Source organism: Lacerta agilis, chromosome 12, assembly GCF_009819535.1.
Source record: "Lacerta agilis isolate rLacAgi1 chromosome 12, rLacAgi1.pri, whole genome shotgun sequence".
In the NCBI taxonomy this organism is placed as follows: Eukaryota; Metazoa; Chordata; class Lepidosauria; order Squamata; family Lacertidae; genus Lacerta; species Lacerta agilis.
This window is the reverse complement of record NC_046323.1, coordinates 43619939-43640007: the sequence shown is the minus strand read 5'-3', so window position 1 is coordinate 43640007 and position 20069 is coordinate 43619939. Positions and strand designations below refer to the sequence as shown.

Genomic DNA, 20069 nt, shown 5'->3' with positions numbered 1-20069 from the left:
GAATGAAGGGGTTTTGGGTCCTATAATGATATATACAGGAAACACTGTAAGGCAGCATACCTGATCACTTGCGGCGAGTAAGAACTGGATCCAAGCAACCTAACAAGGATGCTTTTGTAAAGTGGAAGAGAATTGGCTCTACTTTCACCATCAATGTATAAGATGTTATTACTGTGTTAAACCTACACGTTTCAGCCTGAATAGGCATTTTGCATGCCACCTTCAGTGTTCCACATAAACAGGAAGTTCAATTAACACAGCGATTCCCAACTAAAAGGAGGCAAGAATGAATTTTGTCATTTCTTGTAAATATAATGTTGCTATTCCATGCAGTTTCTAGGGAGTTTTGTTTTAGAAACTAGAATAACAGAAAACTGAAAGGAAAAAAGAGTGGTCTTTAAATTGCTCCCACCTACTGCACTGTTTCTACTCCAAGTTTGTACTTCAATTCTGTTTAAGAGAGGGAAACAAATGGCATACCCCATTTTGGTCATAACACATCATCCACATTAATCAATAAGCAGAAGCGGTGTTACAAGATCTATCAAGGCTATTTTTACCCAAATGTTTACAGTGTGGGTTGTGAGATATGGTTAACCAAATAACTAATATTTGAACTACAATCCGCAGAGCAGATTCATGACCAGGAACAACACACAGCTCAGCCGAGCAATCAACCGATATCTGTTCTGAACAGAAGTGCTTGTATGCCTGTGCTGTGAGCAAGTTTTTCCAAAGGATAATGGAAAAAATGTTGGTCCAGTCTAGGCATCTAGACTGCATTTTTTAAATAAAAAAACTTTATATAATCTTGTAACACAAGTAGTTTGCATTCTGAAATGCTTCCACTTCTGTTATCACCACAGCAACACAACAACACCAATCAAGGCACTGATTGACCACAAACAAGATAGGAAGAGCAAAGTCACCTAAAAAAATTGTAATAAAAAAAATCTACTGCCTTTAGCATAAGGCAAAGGTGACAGGTAACACCAATGTACTGGAATACAGCCAACAATATGTAAGGATGTTGCTGCCAATTGACAATACTACAAGACTCATAAAAATATTTAGTTTAAAATGGGTATTGTTTCTTCAAACACACAATGAGTTGATACAATCATCTCAGTTGTAAAGTAAGAAAATTATTCAACAAAAATATCATGCAACACATCAAGCTGTTTTAAACAGTTTTTAATATTGTGTTGTAATGTTGTGTTTTAATGTTGTAACCTGCCCTGGGAGCTTAAGGTAAAGGACAGGTAATCCAGTGTTTTTCAACCACTGTTCCGCGGCACACTAGTGTGCCACGAGATGTTGCCTGGTGTGCCGTGGGAAAAATTGAAAAATTACTTTATATATAGTCAATATAGGCACAGAGTTAAATTTTTTAACATTTTCTAATGGTGGTGTGCCTCGTGATTTTTTTCATGAAACAAGTGTGCCTTTGCCCAAAAAAGGTTGAAAAACACTGAGGTAATCAATAACAACCAACAACAACAACACCACTACAATCTTCCCTCCTCCAGAAAAGCAAAATATTGCCTTTGAAATAATCATCTCCAGGAAAATCCTGCCAAAACACGGCAACTCTGGTCAAACTGAATAAATGAACTTAAAGCTGTTTTTGTACATCACCACCTTGTCCGTAATCACTCTTTGCCCATAATTGCTCTTAAGAAAATAGCCAGCACCCTATTCACACAAGGTCCCAAGTGTCTAGACAGTATGCACAGTCTAGAAGAAACTTACCTGATCCCCTATATCAATTTTTGTGAAACTGAAGGTGCTCAGGTGGCTGTTTGCTCCTCTCACTGCTGGTTCTATTGTTTCACGGAAAAGTTTCTCAATGAACTGGCAAATGAAAGGCCACATGTGTTTTACAGTCTGAGAAAGAAAAAAAGGGGGTATTTGTAGGTTCTTGCTGTAACACACTATAGCATAAGTAGAAGTATTTCATTGAAAGGTTTTATGTACAATTTCCCATTTTATATCACCTTCAGTTGCCTTAGCAGCCTCATAAAGGCTACAAGCAGGATAATTCCTCTGCTGTGCTCCATATAACTAACATGTCTGTGTACATCTTTCATTTAACTTTTTCATGTTTTAATGTAATATATGACTACCTAAAATATTTTTGGACATGTACTCCTATCAAAGATGCTCCGTAGAAGTGAGAAAGTAACATACGTAAAGGAATGGGCATCTTGAGGTCTCTGTGGCTATAACTGTCCATGGAAAGTTAAGCCACAGAAGAGAAAATCATACTAGAGTCCATTTTCTGTGCAACTGCACCAAAAGCTGAAAGGCCATGCTTCACATTCTGCAATGGCACAGCATAAGAATTCAAGGCCCCACACTGGCTGCAAGAAGGCAAAGAAAGGAGGGCAGTATGAGGGATGATGCAACAGACAGCTGATATCACATCACCTTCCCTTCTTGTAATCGAGTGATGTTGCAGTGCGAAAGTCTTATTATAAATGTGGGGGGGGGGGACGGACGACAAAAACAAAATGTGGCATTAAACACTCCCCTGCCTAGAGAATGAAGATGCTGGGGGAAGAGGGCTGCAAAGCACAGCACTGAGAACATAAACACCAGCACCAGGAAAACCTCTCACATCAAACTGCACAGCAAAGGGCTACATACATACTTCGTACATCTATGAAATTTTGAGTACTGTACACACACACAAACAAAATGAGGGGAGGAAAGCATGAAAGGAGGAAAATACGGAGGAGAGGACTATGATGAAGGGGCACAATGGACAACACTCTCACTTTCACACACAACCAGTCATGGACGGAAGATTCTACCTGTGCTGCAGTCATTGGATTATGGAAATCAGACAAGTTGTCCCATATCGTCCTCCAACTCAGCCTAACGGTAACAAATAGGAGTTTCCCCTAAGTTAGGGCACTAGGATCAACTAAAGGCTTACATCTGCATTAAAAACATTTCCCCCTGATAATAGGATTGACAGATCAGTTATGGAAAATATGCCTCTCCAATAAATACAGACTCAGGAATTTCATTTGAGAAGGGACCCCAAAAGCCATAAGGTTGCCCATTGCTTCTCCTGCAAATACTGTATGTAAGAACTAATTAGCATGAGGTTATGGCTGCCAACATGAGGAGTTGATAAACTCCTTTCTATTCTCTTCAAGCCCCTTTCAAGATACTCTGAGCTTCTGTACCAAGTATCGGTAATAAGAGTTGGTCAAAAGACAATGCGAAGAAGCAATAAAAAGAACTTCCAGGCAAGGAAACAATAACTTACCTTGTTCAGCCATTCTGCTCTCTCTGTGTCTGGAAAGTGCACCTAACCAAAACAAAATTGCAAATGCACAAGGTCACAATCACTGTGAACATGAGTCAAGGACTTCAAGGCTGATTAACTCCACCAAACAAGTTCATGACCAGGCTTGAAATGTTTTCTAGTTGATGGCCAAATCCTTCACCGGGTGACCCTGCCACTGACAGTACAACAGGGCCATGGAGTACCATAAATAAGGTACAATCCAGTTTGGTCATTATCTTTTACATGGAGAAATCATGGGTCTGGTTGCCAAGGCTAATTTACTCTGTTAAGTAATAATGTCTGATTACTATTACTGGCTCATACCAGAAGACTAGGGATAGTTTGTCCATTTTGCTTGCTCCCAAAAAATTGATGTTCTTCTGTTACCCCTGCAAGTAGGTTGTTCTGACAGCTAGTTATCCCTGTGCCTCCCCAACCCCAACCTTCCCATTACCCATCCAAATATAAATTCTGAGTGGTGGCCTTTTTAACTATTATCTTCAAATGTTAGAACAGCATTGTGTATCTGATACTGCCATTGTATGCTGTTCTGCCAAAGGTTTATCTATAGGTTTGTGCATTTGCCCATCCACAAAATCATCGCACTGTTTGCAGTTTAGCACTAATCGTAAATCATTGCAATGTCCCAATCGGCCAGTTACACCATAATCTGAAGTGGTTTCTGGTCATGGTTGGGAGGGCAAGCCTGGATAAGAGTGTGCAGTTCAGATGTAAATGCAACCTATGCTTTGCTAAACTACCAAGTGAAGTTGTGCTTGAAAGGAGAACAAGTGTGCGTGCACACACAAGTTATATCTTATCCTCAAGGACCATGGTTTGCAAAGTCATCTGAACTGAACCATATTGTACGGGCAGTGATGTGACCATTTTGCGTGCATCCAACTGATTGGCGACTGCCAAGGCGTGGGTCCTTTTGGACTCAGAAGAGGGCAGAATGGGGGCATAGCAGGGCTGGATTACCCACACTCCACTAATGCACACAGGGCGCAGGAATGGAACCCCCACACAAAATGCTTATCTGTATTTCAAAATGTTTGACAGATATTTGTTATCAAGCCCCATCATAACCACAGTTAAAACCTTGGCAGTTTTATATATGCACCGTCTCTCCCTCCTTTTGAATGCAAATTTCCACCAATCTACCTACAGTGGCCTTAATTACGGTTAAAAAGTACAGTAGAGAAGCCACAGACATAACTATGGCTTGCTAACCAACTTTGATCCATAGTTAAATGATCAAGTGCAGGCATAGGCAAACTCCGGCCCTCCAGATGTTTGGGACTACAATTCCCATCATCCCTGACCTGTTAGCTGGGGGTGGGAATTGTAGTCCCAAACATCTGGAGGGCCGGAGTTTGCCTATGCCTGATCAAGCGCATACAACTGCACTGTTCTATTTCTTAAGACTACTAACAGTCCACATATAAAGAAACACGTCAATTTGCTGGCCTCGTTCTCTTCAAGCTTAGTTGGTTTTATTTTTACTGCTAGTGCTGGCTCATTGCGGTTAAAAAAAAGGATGACTGATAGACACTGTTACTTTAATAAAAGATTTTCTAATCTGCTTGGTCATAGACTCTGTTTCTTTAATAAAGGATTTCTAAATCTGCTTGCTCATAGACTTTTATTTCATCTCAAATCTGTAACACCTTCACTAAAAGGGCTATTTGCTCCAAACAGTTGTCATACGTAATGAGCTTAAGTACATGAGAACCATCAATAATGGATACTGGGTGCTTCTAAGTACTAGAACACAATATTTTATTTATGTAGAGTTCAAACACATGGGGCAATCAAGTCTAAAAGAAGCAGACAGCGACAGTATTAAAAGGGTGATGTCTCCACAGAATTTTTTAAGGCTATTCATTTATGCTTCAGAAAATTAAGTGTACCTTTTGTGCTCTGAATGAAAACTAGAATTTAACCCTAACTAAAAGACACTAGAATCGATCTACCTAGGAAGCAACTGAGAAGTGAATGGAATAACCTAAAATATTTATACAATAGCCGAGATCTTCTTCAGTGTTCTAGCCATTTTGTCCACAATGATTAGTAAAGTACTGCCAGAGCTCTTTGTTGTTTTTACATAATCTTTTTTATGTAGCTCTTAACTCTGAAGCAAACCTAGTAAACTGAAAAAGGTGTTGTTTTTTAAGCACATTTTTTTTTATTCTTTCAGGTTATAGGAATTCAAGGTAAGTCTCTAAACCACCAATCAGCTACTTTTCTTAAAACCTTCACTTGCAAAACATTTATTTAGCCCCTTTCAGACACGACACCTTTTTTACCCCTCCAGCTTTGTGGCTTTTATTACCTTTTCATTTACCAATAAAAAAACCCTCTTTTGGCAACAAGTCATGGACTACATTTACATTGGGGTTAAAGTGTAAGATTACAACAATAAGCAGAAATGTAAGGAGACCAGTTTATGAACAAGTGATGCATACCTTCATGTTTTAAGATAGTTGTAAAGTTATTGCCTCCAACAGAAAGCGCTCAGGAAGTTGAATGACTATCAGTTCAGCAGTGAAATGGCCACACACAAAATTGATGCTCAAGAACAGGCATCCCCAAACTCAGCCCTCCAGCTGTTTTGGGACTACAACTCCCATCATCCCTAGCTAACAGGGCCAGTGGTCAGGGATAATGGGAATTGTAGTCCCAAAACAGCTGGAGGGCAGAGTTTGGGGGTGCCTGCTCAAGAAGTTGCCCGATATAATAGCTGAACAATGTTTACACTGAATGGCAGGCACTAACGTAGGAAGGAAAGGGAAGGGAAGGGAAGGGAAGGGAAGGAAGGGGGGAACCTGAGTTGGAGAAGGGCACATCTCACCTTATGCTGGCTCTCCTCCTCCCCTTTCCTGCTAAGGAGAGAGCCTCAGTGGAGGCTGGGGAGGGCTTTCATCATCCGAGGGGGAAGGCAGAACAGGAGGTGGCAGCAACTAAACACTTCAGAACCTCAAGCCACCCCACCTGGGAGGTCTAAGCAGCAACAAGGGCCTTAGAGCATCCTCTTCCAGGCTGACCTGAGCTCTGGACAAGAGCATTCCTGTTCAGCAATTGTGTTGTGGGTACCACTGGTCCCTTAAACAGCTATCTTCCTTTTCTCTTCTGAATACTCTTCTGTGTGCTTCAGTTGCCAGTTCTTCCCCAAACCTCTAATTCTAATTCATCATTATTTTAAGCTGTGACAAGTTTTACAGCATGCTCAAACACCATGAGAAATGCAAGCCTCTGTTCTATTTTAGGCATCATGCATATCCTAGATATCACAACACCGTTAACCATCCACAGGCAGCTAGTTCTCAATTTGTATGTAAACTCTGAAAGAGGCTCAACACATTTCCTCCTTCGGTACCCTGTAGCCCTTCTAGGAACCAAAAAGAGAAGCACTTAACAAAACACTAATTGCTACAGATGGTGTATTACAGTCCTTCAGTTCTTGTCTGGCACGTACCCTTTACAGTTATCTGCAATCCACATAGAGCCTAACTCTGGGCAGTGATCCTCCCATTGTTTTTTGATTGTGTCTAGGGAGCTCGTGGGCCAAAACCTACATATACTAAGCAAAATAGAAACACCGTCACCCCACCCCACCCATCTCCCCATCCCACCCACCTCTTTCCTCCTTTTCTTCCTAATGTCTCAACAACCGAAACTGATTTGTAAAAATGTTACATGGAAAAAATACGAGAGAGACATTGCACACACCTTTGTAAATCAAGAAAATCTTTAATTAATTAATTAATTAATTAATCTGGGCAGTGAAGACTGGATACATAGGGAGAAACATACCTCTTCCTCAACGAATTAACAAAAACAAAAAAGTGCTCAACGTACGTCAGGGGAATGACAGCCTCTTGGGAAGAGCTTTGCTTAGCTTAGCTTAGCACAACATCAGGCACATAAGAGCTGGAACAGCCTACTGAGGAAAACACTGCGCAGGCAGGCAGAAGTTGCTTTTTTATTCTTTGTAAAATTTGGACTCCTTGCTATTCCAAATACTTTCACAGCCCCATCGTAAAACCTGCTGTGGGGCAAGGCACCAGTAGGTGCCTAAATAGCACATCTAATGTTGCCAAACAAAATGCCTAAATAAAGATGCAGGCAGTGAAAAGAGATTTGTCTGTTCGTTTGTTGTCCCCGCTGCACCAAATGCTAAAGACAGGCTAAGCTTTCAGAAGCAAGGAGGCAGCAAGGGCTGCTTCTGGGGTGAACAGAAGCTTTTGTTCTAGGGGTGGGGATGCACAAACATGTGAAGTATACAATATGTGAAATGTGTGATTGTAAGTTATTGCAGCCATAAACCAATCCACTTCCAAATCAGGTCAATTTTATGTTGCATATTGAACACAGTAAAGCAAAACGCAAAACAGGTGATTTAGTATCCTAGGTTGAATCCGACTAAGATCTTCTTGGAGCAGACCCACTGAAATGAATGAACCCAAGTTAGCCATGCCCATTAACTTCAGTGCATCTACTGTGAGCAAGACTAGCACTTAGATACAAACCTCTGTAACCCACTGTTTCTTCTTATACACTTCAAATTTTGTTGCCCAAACTTATCAATTATTTGGGCATTGCCAGAAGTGGAATTTACATGTTCAAATGTGACATCCCTACAGCATGCAAATGCTTCAGATTCAAGCCTTACAATTTCTAGATAAGCATGTTCTAGAACAGCCTTGCTGTACACCTACTATTCTGAGTGGGCTGCCAAAAATGCACTGAATTTTGTTGCACTGCTTGCCTGTTACCTGCTGGGTACAATTCATGGTGTAACTCACTGGTAGGCAAACTAAGGCCCAGGAATCAGCATGTTTTTACATGAGCAGAATGTGTGCTTTTATTTAAAATGCATCTCTGGGTTATTTGTGGGGCATAGGAATTTGTTCATTACTTTTTTTTTTCAAAATGTACTCCAGTCCCCCACAAGGTCTGAGGGACAGTGGACTGGCCCCCTGCTGAAAATGTTTGCTTAACCCTGGTGTAACTTATACAGCATGTTCTCCCATATGAACTCTTCCCCAGCATTTACTTGAGCAGAGACTAGGGTTGAGTTACATCACCCTAACTCTTGAAACTCCCTTTCTAAGGAACTTCACCAGAACTACAATTATTATTCCATAGAGTGCTGGGTTAAACAAAAGCAAAGTTTCTTTAATCAATTCTTTTTAAAATTTTGTTACACACGCTGATATAAAAGCTAAGTTTTATGAGGGTTTTACCGTATGTTTTTAATACTGCATTTCAGGTGCTAATATTTTGTTTTCCAGCTTGGACTTACTTTTCGAACAGAAACATGGGCTAGAAATACTACAAATAAATATATATTCAGCTATAGTCTGGCATCTATGCTCATGTAATCCACATTATGCAATTGTACTACAGATCCCCACATTTGTGGTATTGCCTCCAATGATAAGCAAGCTGCTCTGGGGTAAACACTAGAGCAAACTAGAGCTGTGTACACACTAACCCATTTGTAGCATTTGTAGCACAAAAATGTAGTTTTTCCTCAATCTGGAATTGTTAATGCTTGTCATCGACATCCAGATCTCTCTATAATTTATCCATCAATCCAGATCTCTCTATAATTTATAATATAATATATAATATAATATAATTTATAATTTATAATTTATTATTTATATGGACGGGGTGAGCTCCCGTTCCTCTGTCCCAGCTTCTGCCAACATAGCAGTTCGAAAGCATACCAGTGCAAGTAGATAAATAGGTACCACTGCAGCTGGATGACCACCGCACCCCATAGTCACCTTTGACTGGACTTAACTGTCCAGAGGTCCTTTACCTTACCTACTACCTTCAACAACAACGGGCAATTTGGTTTCCTACAATGTAGCTGGATATGCTAAAAAACACATGCCATTACTGCTACGCAGCAACCGTCTTGACTGGGATTTATTTAAACCATTTTGTTAAGAGGCAAACAACTGCAAAGACATATTGTTTACAGAGAAATGGCAGTACATATTTTATTTCTAGGCAGATGGGAGAGCTTAGTTTTGAAAAAGGCTTAGTCATTAAGCCACATCTCATGAGACTTTCCCCCCCCTGAACTCAAGACTGCGTGCTAACATGATTCATACGAATAGAGCATTAATATAAAAAATGACAGAAGCGAGCAAAGCAAGAGAGAGAGGAGGGAGGGGCAGTCATTTGCTGAAAGCAGTTTTATAGAGACCAAAATTAAGTTTAATTAATTTGGATTATCAATTCAGCAAGTCTTAAGAACACCCCAATGCCTCTTGCGCAATGTGGAGGTGCAGGTCAGATCTGGGACACAAAAGGGTGTTGACCAAACAGTCTCCCTCAATCACAACATATATTGCAGTGCATGGCCACAGACACGCAGAGACTGGATGCTGAACCAAGATTCAAGCTGCCCGTGGTAACACTTTCCATTCTTTCCCATGCCAGGTGTGCAGAGTACATGTCTATAGGCAATAATTTCGAAACAGAAGTATTTGTGATCATATGGCCATAAAAATGTGGGCGGGACTACCATTAATCTCTACACTTAAGCAATAAAGGGAGCACAGCAGCATCACCAAAAACTTCGAGGAAACCTAATTCCTGTGCACAACATAAAAGAGAACCAAGAGATAAAAGAAGTGAAAGTACAATTTAACAGAGTAGTATAGAAAGTACTGAAACATTGAGAAACTACTTAGAAAGAGGCACACCCTTAGCAATATTTACTTGAAATACATTCTGTCCAGAGGCCAAGTTTGTATACACTACCAAGTGTCCCTAATGATTCATGAACATGTATTTTGGACTTGTCTGCGCAGCGTTGTCAGAGGAGATAACAGTATTTATATGAACATATATAAATATGCAACCAGCCACGTGCCAAGTCAGACCAGTACTGTCCACTTTCAACTGGAACTGGCAGACTACCAAGGACTGAGGTAGGGGTCCCTTCCATCACCACTGCCTGATGTCCTTTTAAATGGAAATGCCAGGAATTGAACTGGGGTGTCTTCTGTGTCCAAAGGATGTGTTTTCCAACTAAACTGCATGCTCCCTTCCATTTTGCCTGTCCAAAATGCTACTACCAAATCCAGTTTACAGACTCAGCTGGGCTAGAATAATGTCCCTGTACAAAAAAGCTATTCCCTTAGTGTTTTACAGTCCAGATCAGGGGTCGGCAAGGTTTACCGGTACCTTGCCTGGGCCGGTTCACTCCAGTGGAGATCCCTCCATGGGCCGGAGTGCACGTGCCCACGATTTCTGGCGCTGTGGAAGCGAGTCCTCGCGCCGCGCCGCACTGGTTAAGCACAGCGCGCAACGACTCACCGAGTGGGTGGCTCGTGGGCCAGTTAAACAACCCCTGCGGGCCGCTTGTGGCCCATGGCCCTTAGTTAGGTTGCCAACCCCTGGTCCAGATATTCAACAGCATAAATCTGAACAGTTTTGACTCTTGTACACCTCTGAAACTTTACCAGTGCCCCTGGGTTGACAAGAGACGGTCAAAGTTGAAGGCTGCTAATGAACTGCATAGGAACGAATGGATTTATTTTTGTTGTTTTGTGAAGAATACATGTGAATCTGCTGTTATTTAAACTTAATAAAGATGGGAAAAATCAAAGTTGAAGGCTGCATGCAGGCAAGTCTGATATGGGGCATCTTGTTCACTTCTGCACTCTTGCCTGCAGCAAACTCTTAGGATAAGGTGGGCTAATCTTTTGGGGACTTGTTCTGTTGCACAGATCACATTGGATACCTTAAGGATCCTGCCTTTAGGGCTCTGGGTTTAATTATGTGATCTCCTGGCCTTTCTGCAGGCCCATGATTATGCCTGCTGTTTGACACATGGCTGAAGAACCAAGGTTTTGAGGAAAACATCCAGAACAAACAAACAAAGTAAAAATAGCAAGAGAAATGAAAAGGTGCTTTGACTGTACCACCTAGACCTATTTTGGTTTCAAGAGCAGTACAGTCATTTTTCCTAAGGCAACATTCATATAAGCAACACAAATACCGTAATCTGTCAAGAAAAATCTGCCATTTAGCTCCCATGCTGTTTTGCCAATCCCTAGAAACAACTGGATTGACAGCATATTAATTCAAAGCTGCATGAAATTCATGTCAGGTACTCTATTTCAAAAGTGGACCAGATATTTCAGATTTCACCAGCCCCTTATCTGGCGGAAATCCACTACGTGGAGTACCGTAGGCTTTTCACAGCTGCCAGGTTAAATGTGCTGGAATCGGCGGGTTTTGTTGGGAAGGTATAGGGGAGTCCCATATGCCCAGAGATTTTGTCCCTGTGCCTTGGGAGTGGTTGAGTCAACTGAACATATTCTTCTGATCTGCCCATTTTATGTAGACCTTAGACAAAAATTTATAGCTCCACTGCTATCCCAACCTAGTCCTGTAGACAGAGAAAAACAGGTTTTGTTTTGCTGAATAACTTTACTGGACCAACAACATCCTTGGTGGCCAAATTCCTTTTTTTTTTTTTTTTTGGCCCTTAAGCGCCGTAAGGTTAAAATGACAGCACTGACATGGGTCTAAATGTATAATCTACTTTATTGCTGGCTTAAGTGTCATGTTCCTTTAGATGCTTAGTTGTTTTAATTTTTGTATGGATAAATCCTTGTTTTCTGACTGACAGTCGAATAAAATTTTGATGATGATGACTCTACTGTATTTCAAAAGTGTGCCGGCCAAATTCTGACAAAGTCTGCAGGATGTCAAGAAAACAAGGGCTAATATTGTACAGTAAGCAAAATTTCATGAAACTGCATAATAAATGCTTAAAATGTACAATAGTACAGAGATTAGATAGTGAGTCCAGTGCTGCATTTTATCAAATTGTGGAACATAATGCCCATTCTACATTCATTTGCAAGGAATCAGCCTTTCAGCGAGGCAACACCTACTTTCTGGAATTCTCTGCCCATTAATTTTAGGCAGACACATTCACTGTATTGCTTTCAATGCCTAATAAAAAAATGTTTAGGCAAGTTTACCCTGACATGCAATTTTAAGATACACTTTTAACATGTAATGTATATTTGTTTTAAAACTTCTCACTTTAGGAATATTTTGAAAAATGTCATGCAAATTGTTTTAATGTTTGATTTAGCTGCATTTTTATTGAATATCTTATGCTGTTTGTTGTAAACCACTTAGGGTTTTTTGTTCAATTAAGCAATATATAACATTTTATTCAATAAATAAAATAAAGTATCTGGAGTATTGTGAGCCAACATAGCACATTTTAAACTTCAAGATACTGACAAATCAGACCACTCTTGGCAATCTCATGACAAACAATTCAGAAGCCACCAGGAATGGAATTTGGCAAGATTTTATGTGCAGTGCTACATTAATTCAAGTCTCAAGACAATTAAAGAAGTGGTGCCATTCACATGTTCCCAAGGATCTAAGTCAACAGACAAAATATAAGCAGATAAAGATAAAAAAGTAGGGAATGCTGTGGAAGCTAGGACTGACTGGTTGGGAAATAGCTCACTTAGCAACTAACCAAACGAAGCCTATAAATACCACAACAAATAGAAGTGGTACCTGCACTGTACACATGGCCTAGAAGAGCTCCACAAGTTAATAATGCTCTGCAAGAAACTGGACAAGCATGTCTGCATTGGTTGGCTTAGTGAAGACACAACTGACAGACAAGCCGTAGCTTCTTTCTAAAGTCTGAATGAATGAATTTCAACTGAAGTTAACATCACAACATACCAGAAAAGAAGCCATGCTATCTACTCTATCAGCAGGTTCACACACACACACACACACACACACACACCAGTCACACAATTAATGGAACCTCACATTTCTGAACTGGTTATTAACTTCTGCCATAGAACATTTGCATTACAACAACATTTGAAGAGGTGGCTACTGTGGAGTGCAGCATGACAGCAAGGATGTTTGAATCACGTGATATGCACAGCTACTCTCATACTTTTGACATGTGAGCATAAAGCAGGACATACAAAGTTTCCATTATTAATTACAGGGAAAGTATCATGTGGCTCTTCACACTGGCAAAGTCTTAATGAGAAAAATCAAGCACGCATACCTGGTAACTGAACGTCCATATTCAAGCATACTGAAGTGTTATTCCTCTCCTCTCAGCATCAGGCTAACACCATCTCATTGGGCCACAGCTTTGTTAATTCTGCAGAATTTAGCTATTTGGAACCATGCTAAGGCATTAAGTCCACGTATTTTTAGACTAGACTATTAGAGGCTTGGGATGAAAAAAAGGACTGTTGAATACACAAGGCTCAATTTAACACTTGGTGCTTTATCACAATTACACAACACAGCCAAGCTTGAGTAAGGACAGTCATGCTGACAACTAGCTGATGGAATATAAAGGTTATGAAAATAGCATTAGGAAGAGGTATGCTAAGCATTGCACTAGTTAATATCTTCATTACTAAGAATCTGATTCAACTAAAAAAATGCTTTCTACAGATGTTAACGGATATAATCTAATTATTCTGACATGCAAAGGAGCTTGCCTTTGAACTAGCGGAAATATATTGCTTAAGCCCTGCTGCTATATGATAAGGACAGCCAAATGACAATGTAATGCTCATCATATGACAGTTATTTTCAGCCAAAGACAAACTACAGTCTCATTTTTAGTAACAAATTCATTGTACACTTATTCAACCAAGTTAATGCTTCAAACCCAAGCATATTTACTAGGACGTCTCAACAAATTTCAACAACACTCACTTTGAAAGAAAGTGCGCTCTTAGTTACAAATAAGTTGCACTGAAATAAATGTAACTGACATCTAAAGCAGCATGGTTAGGAAAGGAAGTCTAACTTACTGGTAGATATTTTACAGCTGCAACAGAAGGGGGTGAGGGGGGAAGTTACTGCACTGACTCATTACAAGGGAATGCCACTCTTAAGTGATTCTTCCAGAAGTCTTATAAACAATACAAGTTCTGCAAGAGAAGTTTGTATTTGTTTAAATTACATAGACAAGACTTTACTAGTGTGTTTTGACCAGTATTCTTCAGCAATCAACCCTGAAAAAAGTTTTTACTCCTAAATAACACATATATGATCACAGCACCACCAACACACCAAAATTAATGAGACCTGGATGCAACTTGCTTAGGAACGGATATTAAACCCTAACTGTTCAATTCTACGCCTATTTACTGAGGTGTCCTTTACTGAGGTGTCCTGTCATTCAATGGCACTGGGTCCATGCAAATGTGATACAGCTGTAGACCAGACATTTTACTGCAAAAAATAAGTCTTGATTATTCACTGAGGCCAGTGTTGGATGAATAAAAATCAAACTGAAGATGTAGGCTGACAAACAATTTGTAAATATAGTTTACCAAATGTTCAATAAACTAAGTAATTTTTTAAAATTGTTCATCATTAGTTCCACTACCTAATATTATTTATGTTGCCAACCACAAACCATAACTTTGTACCCACTGAGAAAGAAGGGAAGGAAACATAATATTTACAATGGACAATTTTCTCTTCATATCCAAAGCAGCACAAGCAAGTATTCTTATTTCATTGTAGTTTGTGAAGCCCATGCTTCATTAAGCTGCCTAAAGCAAAGCTTAGGAGAACTTAGAATCTTCAAAAATCCATGATTTAGTCTCTCAGAAATGTTAGCACTGACAATATATCTAGGGCGTTTCTGGAGAGGGCTTAATATACCTGGCTGTTTTGCAGAGCAACAAAGTATACTGTACAAGTATGCAGCATCAAAGTATCAATCTAGCCCAAAGACTGTAAACTCTTTTTGATTTACATTAGTCTCAAAATTGGCAGATCCTAAAATAAATCCCTATTCCAACATTCACGGGCTACTGTAACCATGTCTAATATGGAGCCTTCTCATGTCAACACATCTTCGTATGAAACAAAGCTGTACACCAACTTCCACTACAAAAGGACTGCAAAATTTTAACTGTGTGCTACCTTTGTATCTGAAAAGCATTGGCTAAATTCCATTATTATTTAGTTTAATATAACTTTTAAACCATTTACAAAGACATACATGACAGGCTTAAATTCTGGTGCTCGTCAGATCAACATGCATCTATTTAACAGCTGTTCTTTGCCAACCTAAATTTAAAATTTCCTCCTACCTGCATATCCTATGAATATTATCTTTTTGTAGCATTATATATTTCCATTTCTCCAAGGGGCTCAGTGATATTTTTAGCAGCTTTCGGGCATGTTGGTTTAAGCCAAGGGATGGGACACTTGGTTTCAAGGCCACCAACAGAGATGAACTCTCCAAATCCAAATTAAATCACCTAGCTGGGGCCTTCAATTTAAGACTCAATCCTATACACACTTGGGAATAAGTTGGGTTGAACTTCATGTACATTACTTGCAAGTAGACAGGCAAAGGATTGCACTGCAAATCTACTTCTCTAAGGGGGCCACGTTCTATGACCCTTCTAAAGTTTCTACACATTTCATAAAAATAAGCAACAATCCAGATTTTGGAAATACTATACATGTATTCTGAGCATCATCTACACAGAAATACTGATGAAAAACTGAAGTGTCTGTGAACAGAGAAACATCTCAATTGCCAAGACAACCACTGCACTCCCAGATTTACCACATTCTACTGCAGTTGTTTCATTCCTGTGTGAGCCAACAGGAAGCTTTCGTTCAGTCAATCTCAGAAACACAGATCTGCTAACAAAAGCAGGCAACAAATCTGGCACATTGCACCATGGCAAACAAGGGGCATGACTATGAGCCTTGATTTCTTAGCCAAGTTGTCCCCCCCCCCCCAATATATGAATCCTTTTGAGTCATAACTCAGCATCACCTAAACATGGACCCCTATTTAGTAAAGCAAAAACATTCCTAACAACAAGGCCTCAAGTTCAACTTAGGCCTACCTATAACATTTTACAAATCTGTGCTTCAACTGAATCCTTCAACCCAGTGAAATTTACAGAATAATGCAAGCCCCCTTTGCGACAGACTATGGCTTAGTGGTGGATAGAGCAGAGGAATCCCTCTGCTCAGCCATGCAGTCTCCATCTGAAGAGTGATGACAGCGATGACAGTTCTGCTGATGCAGAACTCCCCATTCCACCTGATGGGGTAGATGGAAGCACTGCCAGCAGAAAGCTCCAAAACAGGGTATTCCAGGGCAAGAAAGAGCAGAGCCATGTGGTCCCAAGCAGGGCCTGATTGCTCCAGGCTGGTACAACAATCTGCCTCCACAACACACACTTTCTACCCTGGTTTGGCATGTGTAGCAGGTAGCCTGACTGCTCAATTAAGCCCAGCTAGGCAATGACGGGGTTAGGACTGCCACCCTAACATGGGGGAAGCTTTCAACAATCTGGAACTAAATATTTTTTTTAAAGTTTCTACCTCAGTGGTTCTTAACCTTTTGGGGGCCATGAACCTCTCTGAGAATCTGATAAAAACTATGGACGCTCTCCCCAGAAAAAATGCATAATAACACATACACACAACATTTATATACAATTTATGTTGTTGCATTCAGGGAATAATAAATTATTATTATTATTATCATCATCACCACATCCTTTTTTTTGCATCTGATTCACAGACCACTGAAATCTTACAGACTACACCTTGAAGAAAGATAAACCACAAAAATGATTAGGGAATCTGCAAGTTTCCTAGATAAGGATTTACTTACATAATGGAGCAGAATTCTGCTCCAAGGGTAACCATGAACAGACAGTCCAATACTGACAGTTAATGTTGATCTTAGCAACGCGACTTGTATTACAAAATCAAGCTTATTAGAAGTTACAAATAGCACTGAGAATGCTGAAGAAAAAAAAGATTTACAGGAGGGAGAGATACCCAACTTTTAAGGACAAGATCTGGGACCCCTGCCATCGTGGAAAATAAATCTCCCTTGCAGAACACACTACCTAGCCTGGATTTTCTAGTTACTCAAGAATAGTTCTCAACACAGAGATCCACTGTAATCACCAGAAATCACAATCAAGTATCTGCACTAACAAACTCTTCTCTTTGTACTCCTGTACATACTGTATGTATGTATATGTATATACATATATATAGCATGTAACAGCATGAACATGCTCCCTGAAAAAGGGCCTGCCTGAGGCAAAAGACAAGATGGACTGGTGTTAATTGAATTTTTCTTCAACACTAGCAACAAAACAGCATCTTTCACCGCAACTAAAGGCTAGCTTACTGGGTGCAGGGCAAGCTGTGCATGGTGCGCACAGCACTGTTCTCCAATACCTTGCAACCACTCCCTGCCCTCCCCAGCATCTGCTGCCTCACTAAGCCTAATTGTAGGACGAGCCACCATAGTCAGATCCCATTCCCCTTCTCCTTACCAAACAAAGATTTTCAGTCCAAGTTCTCATATCCCTTACCAAAGTGAGCAAGCCCCCCTAAAATATAAAGCAGCTGTGCATGCCATACTGAAAGTGTATTAGTAATACATACCCAATCCATAAAAGTAGGGATTATTTTATTTTTAATTAAATGTAGAAGAGTCTTGCAGGCTGGCTTGCACAGTTCTTAGTGAATATATGGAGGACACACCCACAAATTACTGTGCCATAATTCGTGCAGAGACTAACAGAGATGAAGCATTTAAAAAGCAGGGCTCTTCTTGGGAACACAAGAAACTATTTAATTAAATTTCCAGAGGGACTAGCCATGTTAGTCTCATGTGGCAAAAACAACAAAAAGCCTCCCCCAGATGCACAAAGTGTTAACCTGCTTTGCAGGTACCTCACTGTTTACAATTCCCCATCTCCAACTATGGAAAGATGTTCCTGCAACTCAGGATTTCACTTTATACATCTGATGAAGTGGACTGCAGTCCATGAAAGTTTATGCCATAATGAACATGTTAGTCACTAAGTTCTCACAAGGCTCTTTGCTATCTTCAATTATTAAAGAAAGCAAACTTGTTTAATTCTTAAGAATGTGATCAGTCTGAAAGTGTGCAAGTTAACAGCTGAAGAAGAACAACATGTGCGGTGCACTGAATAATACACGCTGCTTACTCTTCTTTCTACAAACCTTCAGGTAAACAGGTACTCTAAGGTATGTGTGCACATAACAGGCCAAAGTCCATAAATGCAAGCCTTGAGGATTCAGATGGAAATGTCAGATCCTATGCAGCACAGGGTAAGAAGGTAGATCAAGCAGGAATGCTGCTTAGGGTGTGACTGTCAGTGCAAAAATACTTATTTGCAATGAAGCTAACTGTGGGGCTCAGAGAAATACCCTTCAGGACTTCCTCAAGAAAGCCAAGTTATGTTATTTGTTTCTCTGGGAGTTAGGAAAGGTACCATCCCTCCCAGAAAAACAAGGGGGGGGGGAGAGCAAGTAGACACACATTCCTGGATTAAGACCCACGATTACTGGTCAAGGCTCCCAGGCTGGTTGCATGTTTCCAGACAACCGAATGCTGTTTTAGAGAAGATTCCAGACTAGGACACAGAGGTCCATTTTTTGACGCAAGGTGTGAAGCAACCCAAGCACAACCACTGAGTTTACTTCTGGAGTATGGTTTAGCCCACACACCCCAGCAAGTTCCCTTCCTTGGCAGGGCAGAAGCGGGCTGGTGGTGGCAGGATCGCCAGTGCCAAGCCAGAGGCAACGTGCTGACTGCGGATTAGCTGGACCTGGGGGCTAAACCCACAGAAGAAGACATTTCGCGTGCCGGGGAGGGGTGGGTTTAGACTATCCAAGCCTGCAAAGGCAGCCGTGAAGAAGACCACTACACACGCCCACAAGATTATGGGCTGCTCCTGCCAGGTGGGAACTAGGTGCAGATGCAACAGCCATGAGAAGGAGCTTGAGCCCCGGCACCTCTCGTTTCAGGAGCTGGGAAGGGAAGCGCCCAAGAGTCTCCCCAATCCTGGGTCACCCTGCAGGGGCATCTGCCGTGGCCTGGCGGGAGGGGGCGCCCTCGGGGGCTGACTAAGGAAGGTGTGGCTGCTGCTGCTGCCCGCCGCCCTTCTCCCTCGCAACTCACCCACGCGGGTAGTCTCCTGTGGACGGTCAGCCTCACGGCGCGCTCCTCGTCCTGCAGGAAGGCGAGCGCCGGCCCAGGCGTGAGCTCTTCCCGCTCCGGTGCCTCCGCCCCAGAAGACGCACAGCAGGGCGACGAGGACCCAGCTGAAGCTCAGCCCCAGGTAGCCCAGCACGTAGACGGGAAGATGACGCGAAGCTCCGAGCGAACTGCGACACCAGAGCGGGCAAGTCGACGCTCAGCATCGGCGGAGGAGGAGGAGGAGGAGGGGCAGCAGCCGGAGGCTCCGCGGGGTCCGAGGGCTGGGAATCCCCGCCGGGCCCCGAGGGGCTCGGCGGCTGCGGCTGGGCCCCTGCGCCGCTCATGCTCTCTGGGCGGTGGCGGCGGAGGTTGGGCGCAGAGGAAGCAGGGCGCGGGAGGCACCAGCAGCCGCGGCTCCTCGCATCTCTCTCTCTCTCTCTCTCTCTCTCTCTCTCAGGCGCGCGCGCGCGCTCAGCCCCGCCGCTCCCGCCTCACAGTTGCTGAGTGACAACAACAATCGCCCGCCTCCCTCCGCTTCCGGGTTTTCTGAGGAGGGAGGAGCAGGAGGAGGGGCCCGCTTATGCCGGAGCGAGCCATTCCCTCGGGAAGAGAGGGGGGAAAGAATGGGGGCGGTCCTTCGGAGACTGTGTGGGGACAGTCCATAGCGGAGGGGGAAGGGGCGTAGGCGGGAAGGAGAAG

The 20069-nt window shown here is 41.8% G+C and overlaps 1 protein-coding gene across 1 annotated transcript in view; it reads right to left on the bottom strand.

Moving 5' to 3' along the window:
* The window catches only part of ESYT2 (extended synaptotagmin 2), a 61412-nt gene extending 41617 nt beyond the window's left edge, over nt 1-19795 (bottom strand). The window contains 6 exon segments of the mRNA XM_033165118.1: nt 1753-1887; nt 3281-3322; nt 19353-19426; nt 19429-19461; nt 19464-19537; nt 19539-19795. Coding sequence (XP_033021009.1) covers nt 1753-1887; nt 3281-3322; nt 19353-19426; nt 19429-19461; nt 19464-19537; nt 19539-19714 — 534 coding nt within the window. The 5' untranslated portion in view covers nt 19715-19795.
* Between the last annotated feature and the right edge of the window lie 274 nt (nt 19796-20069).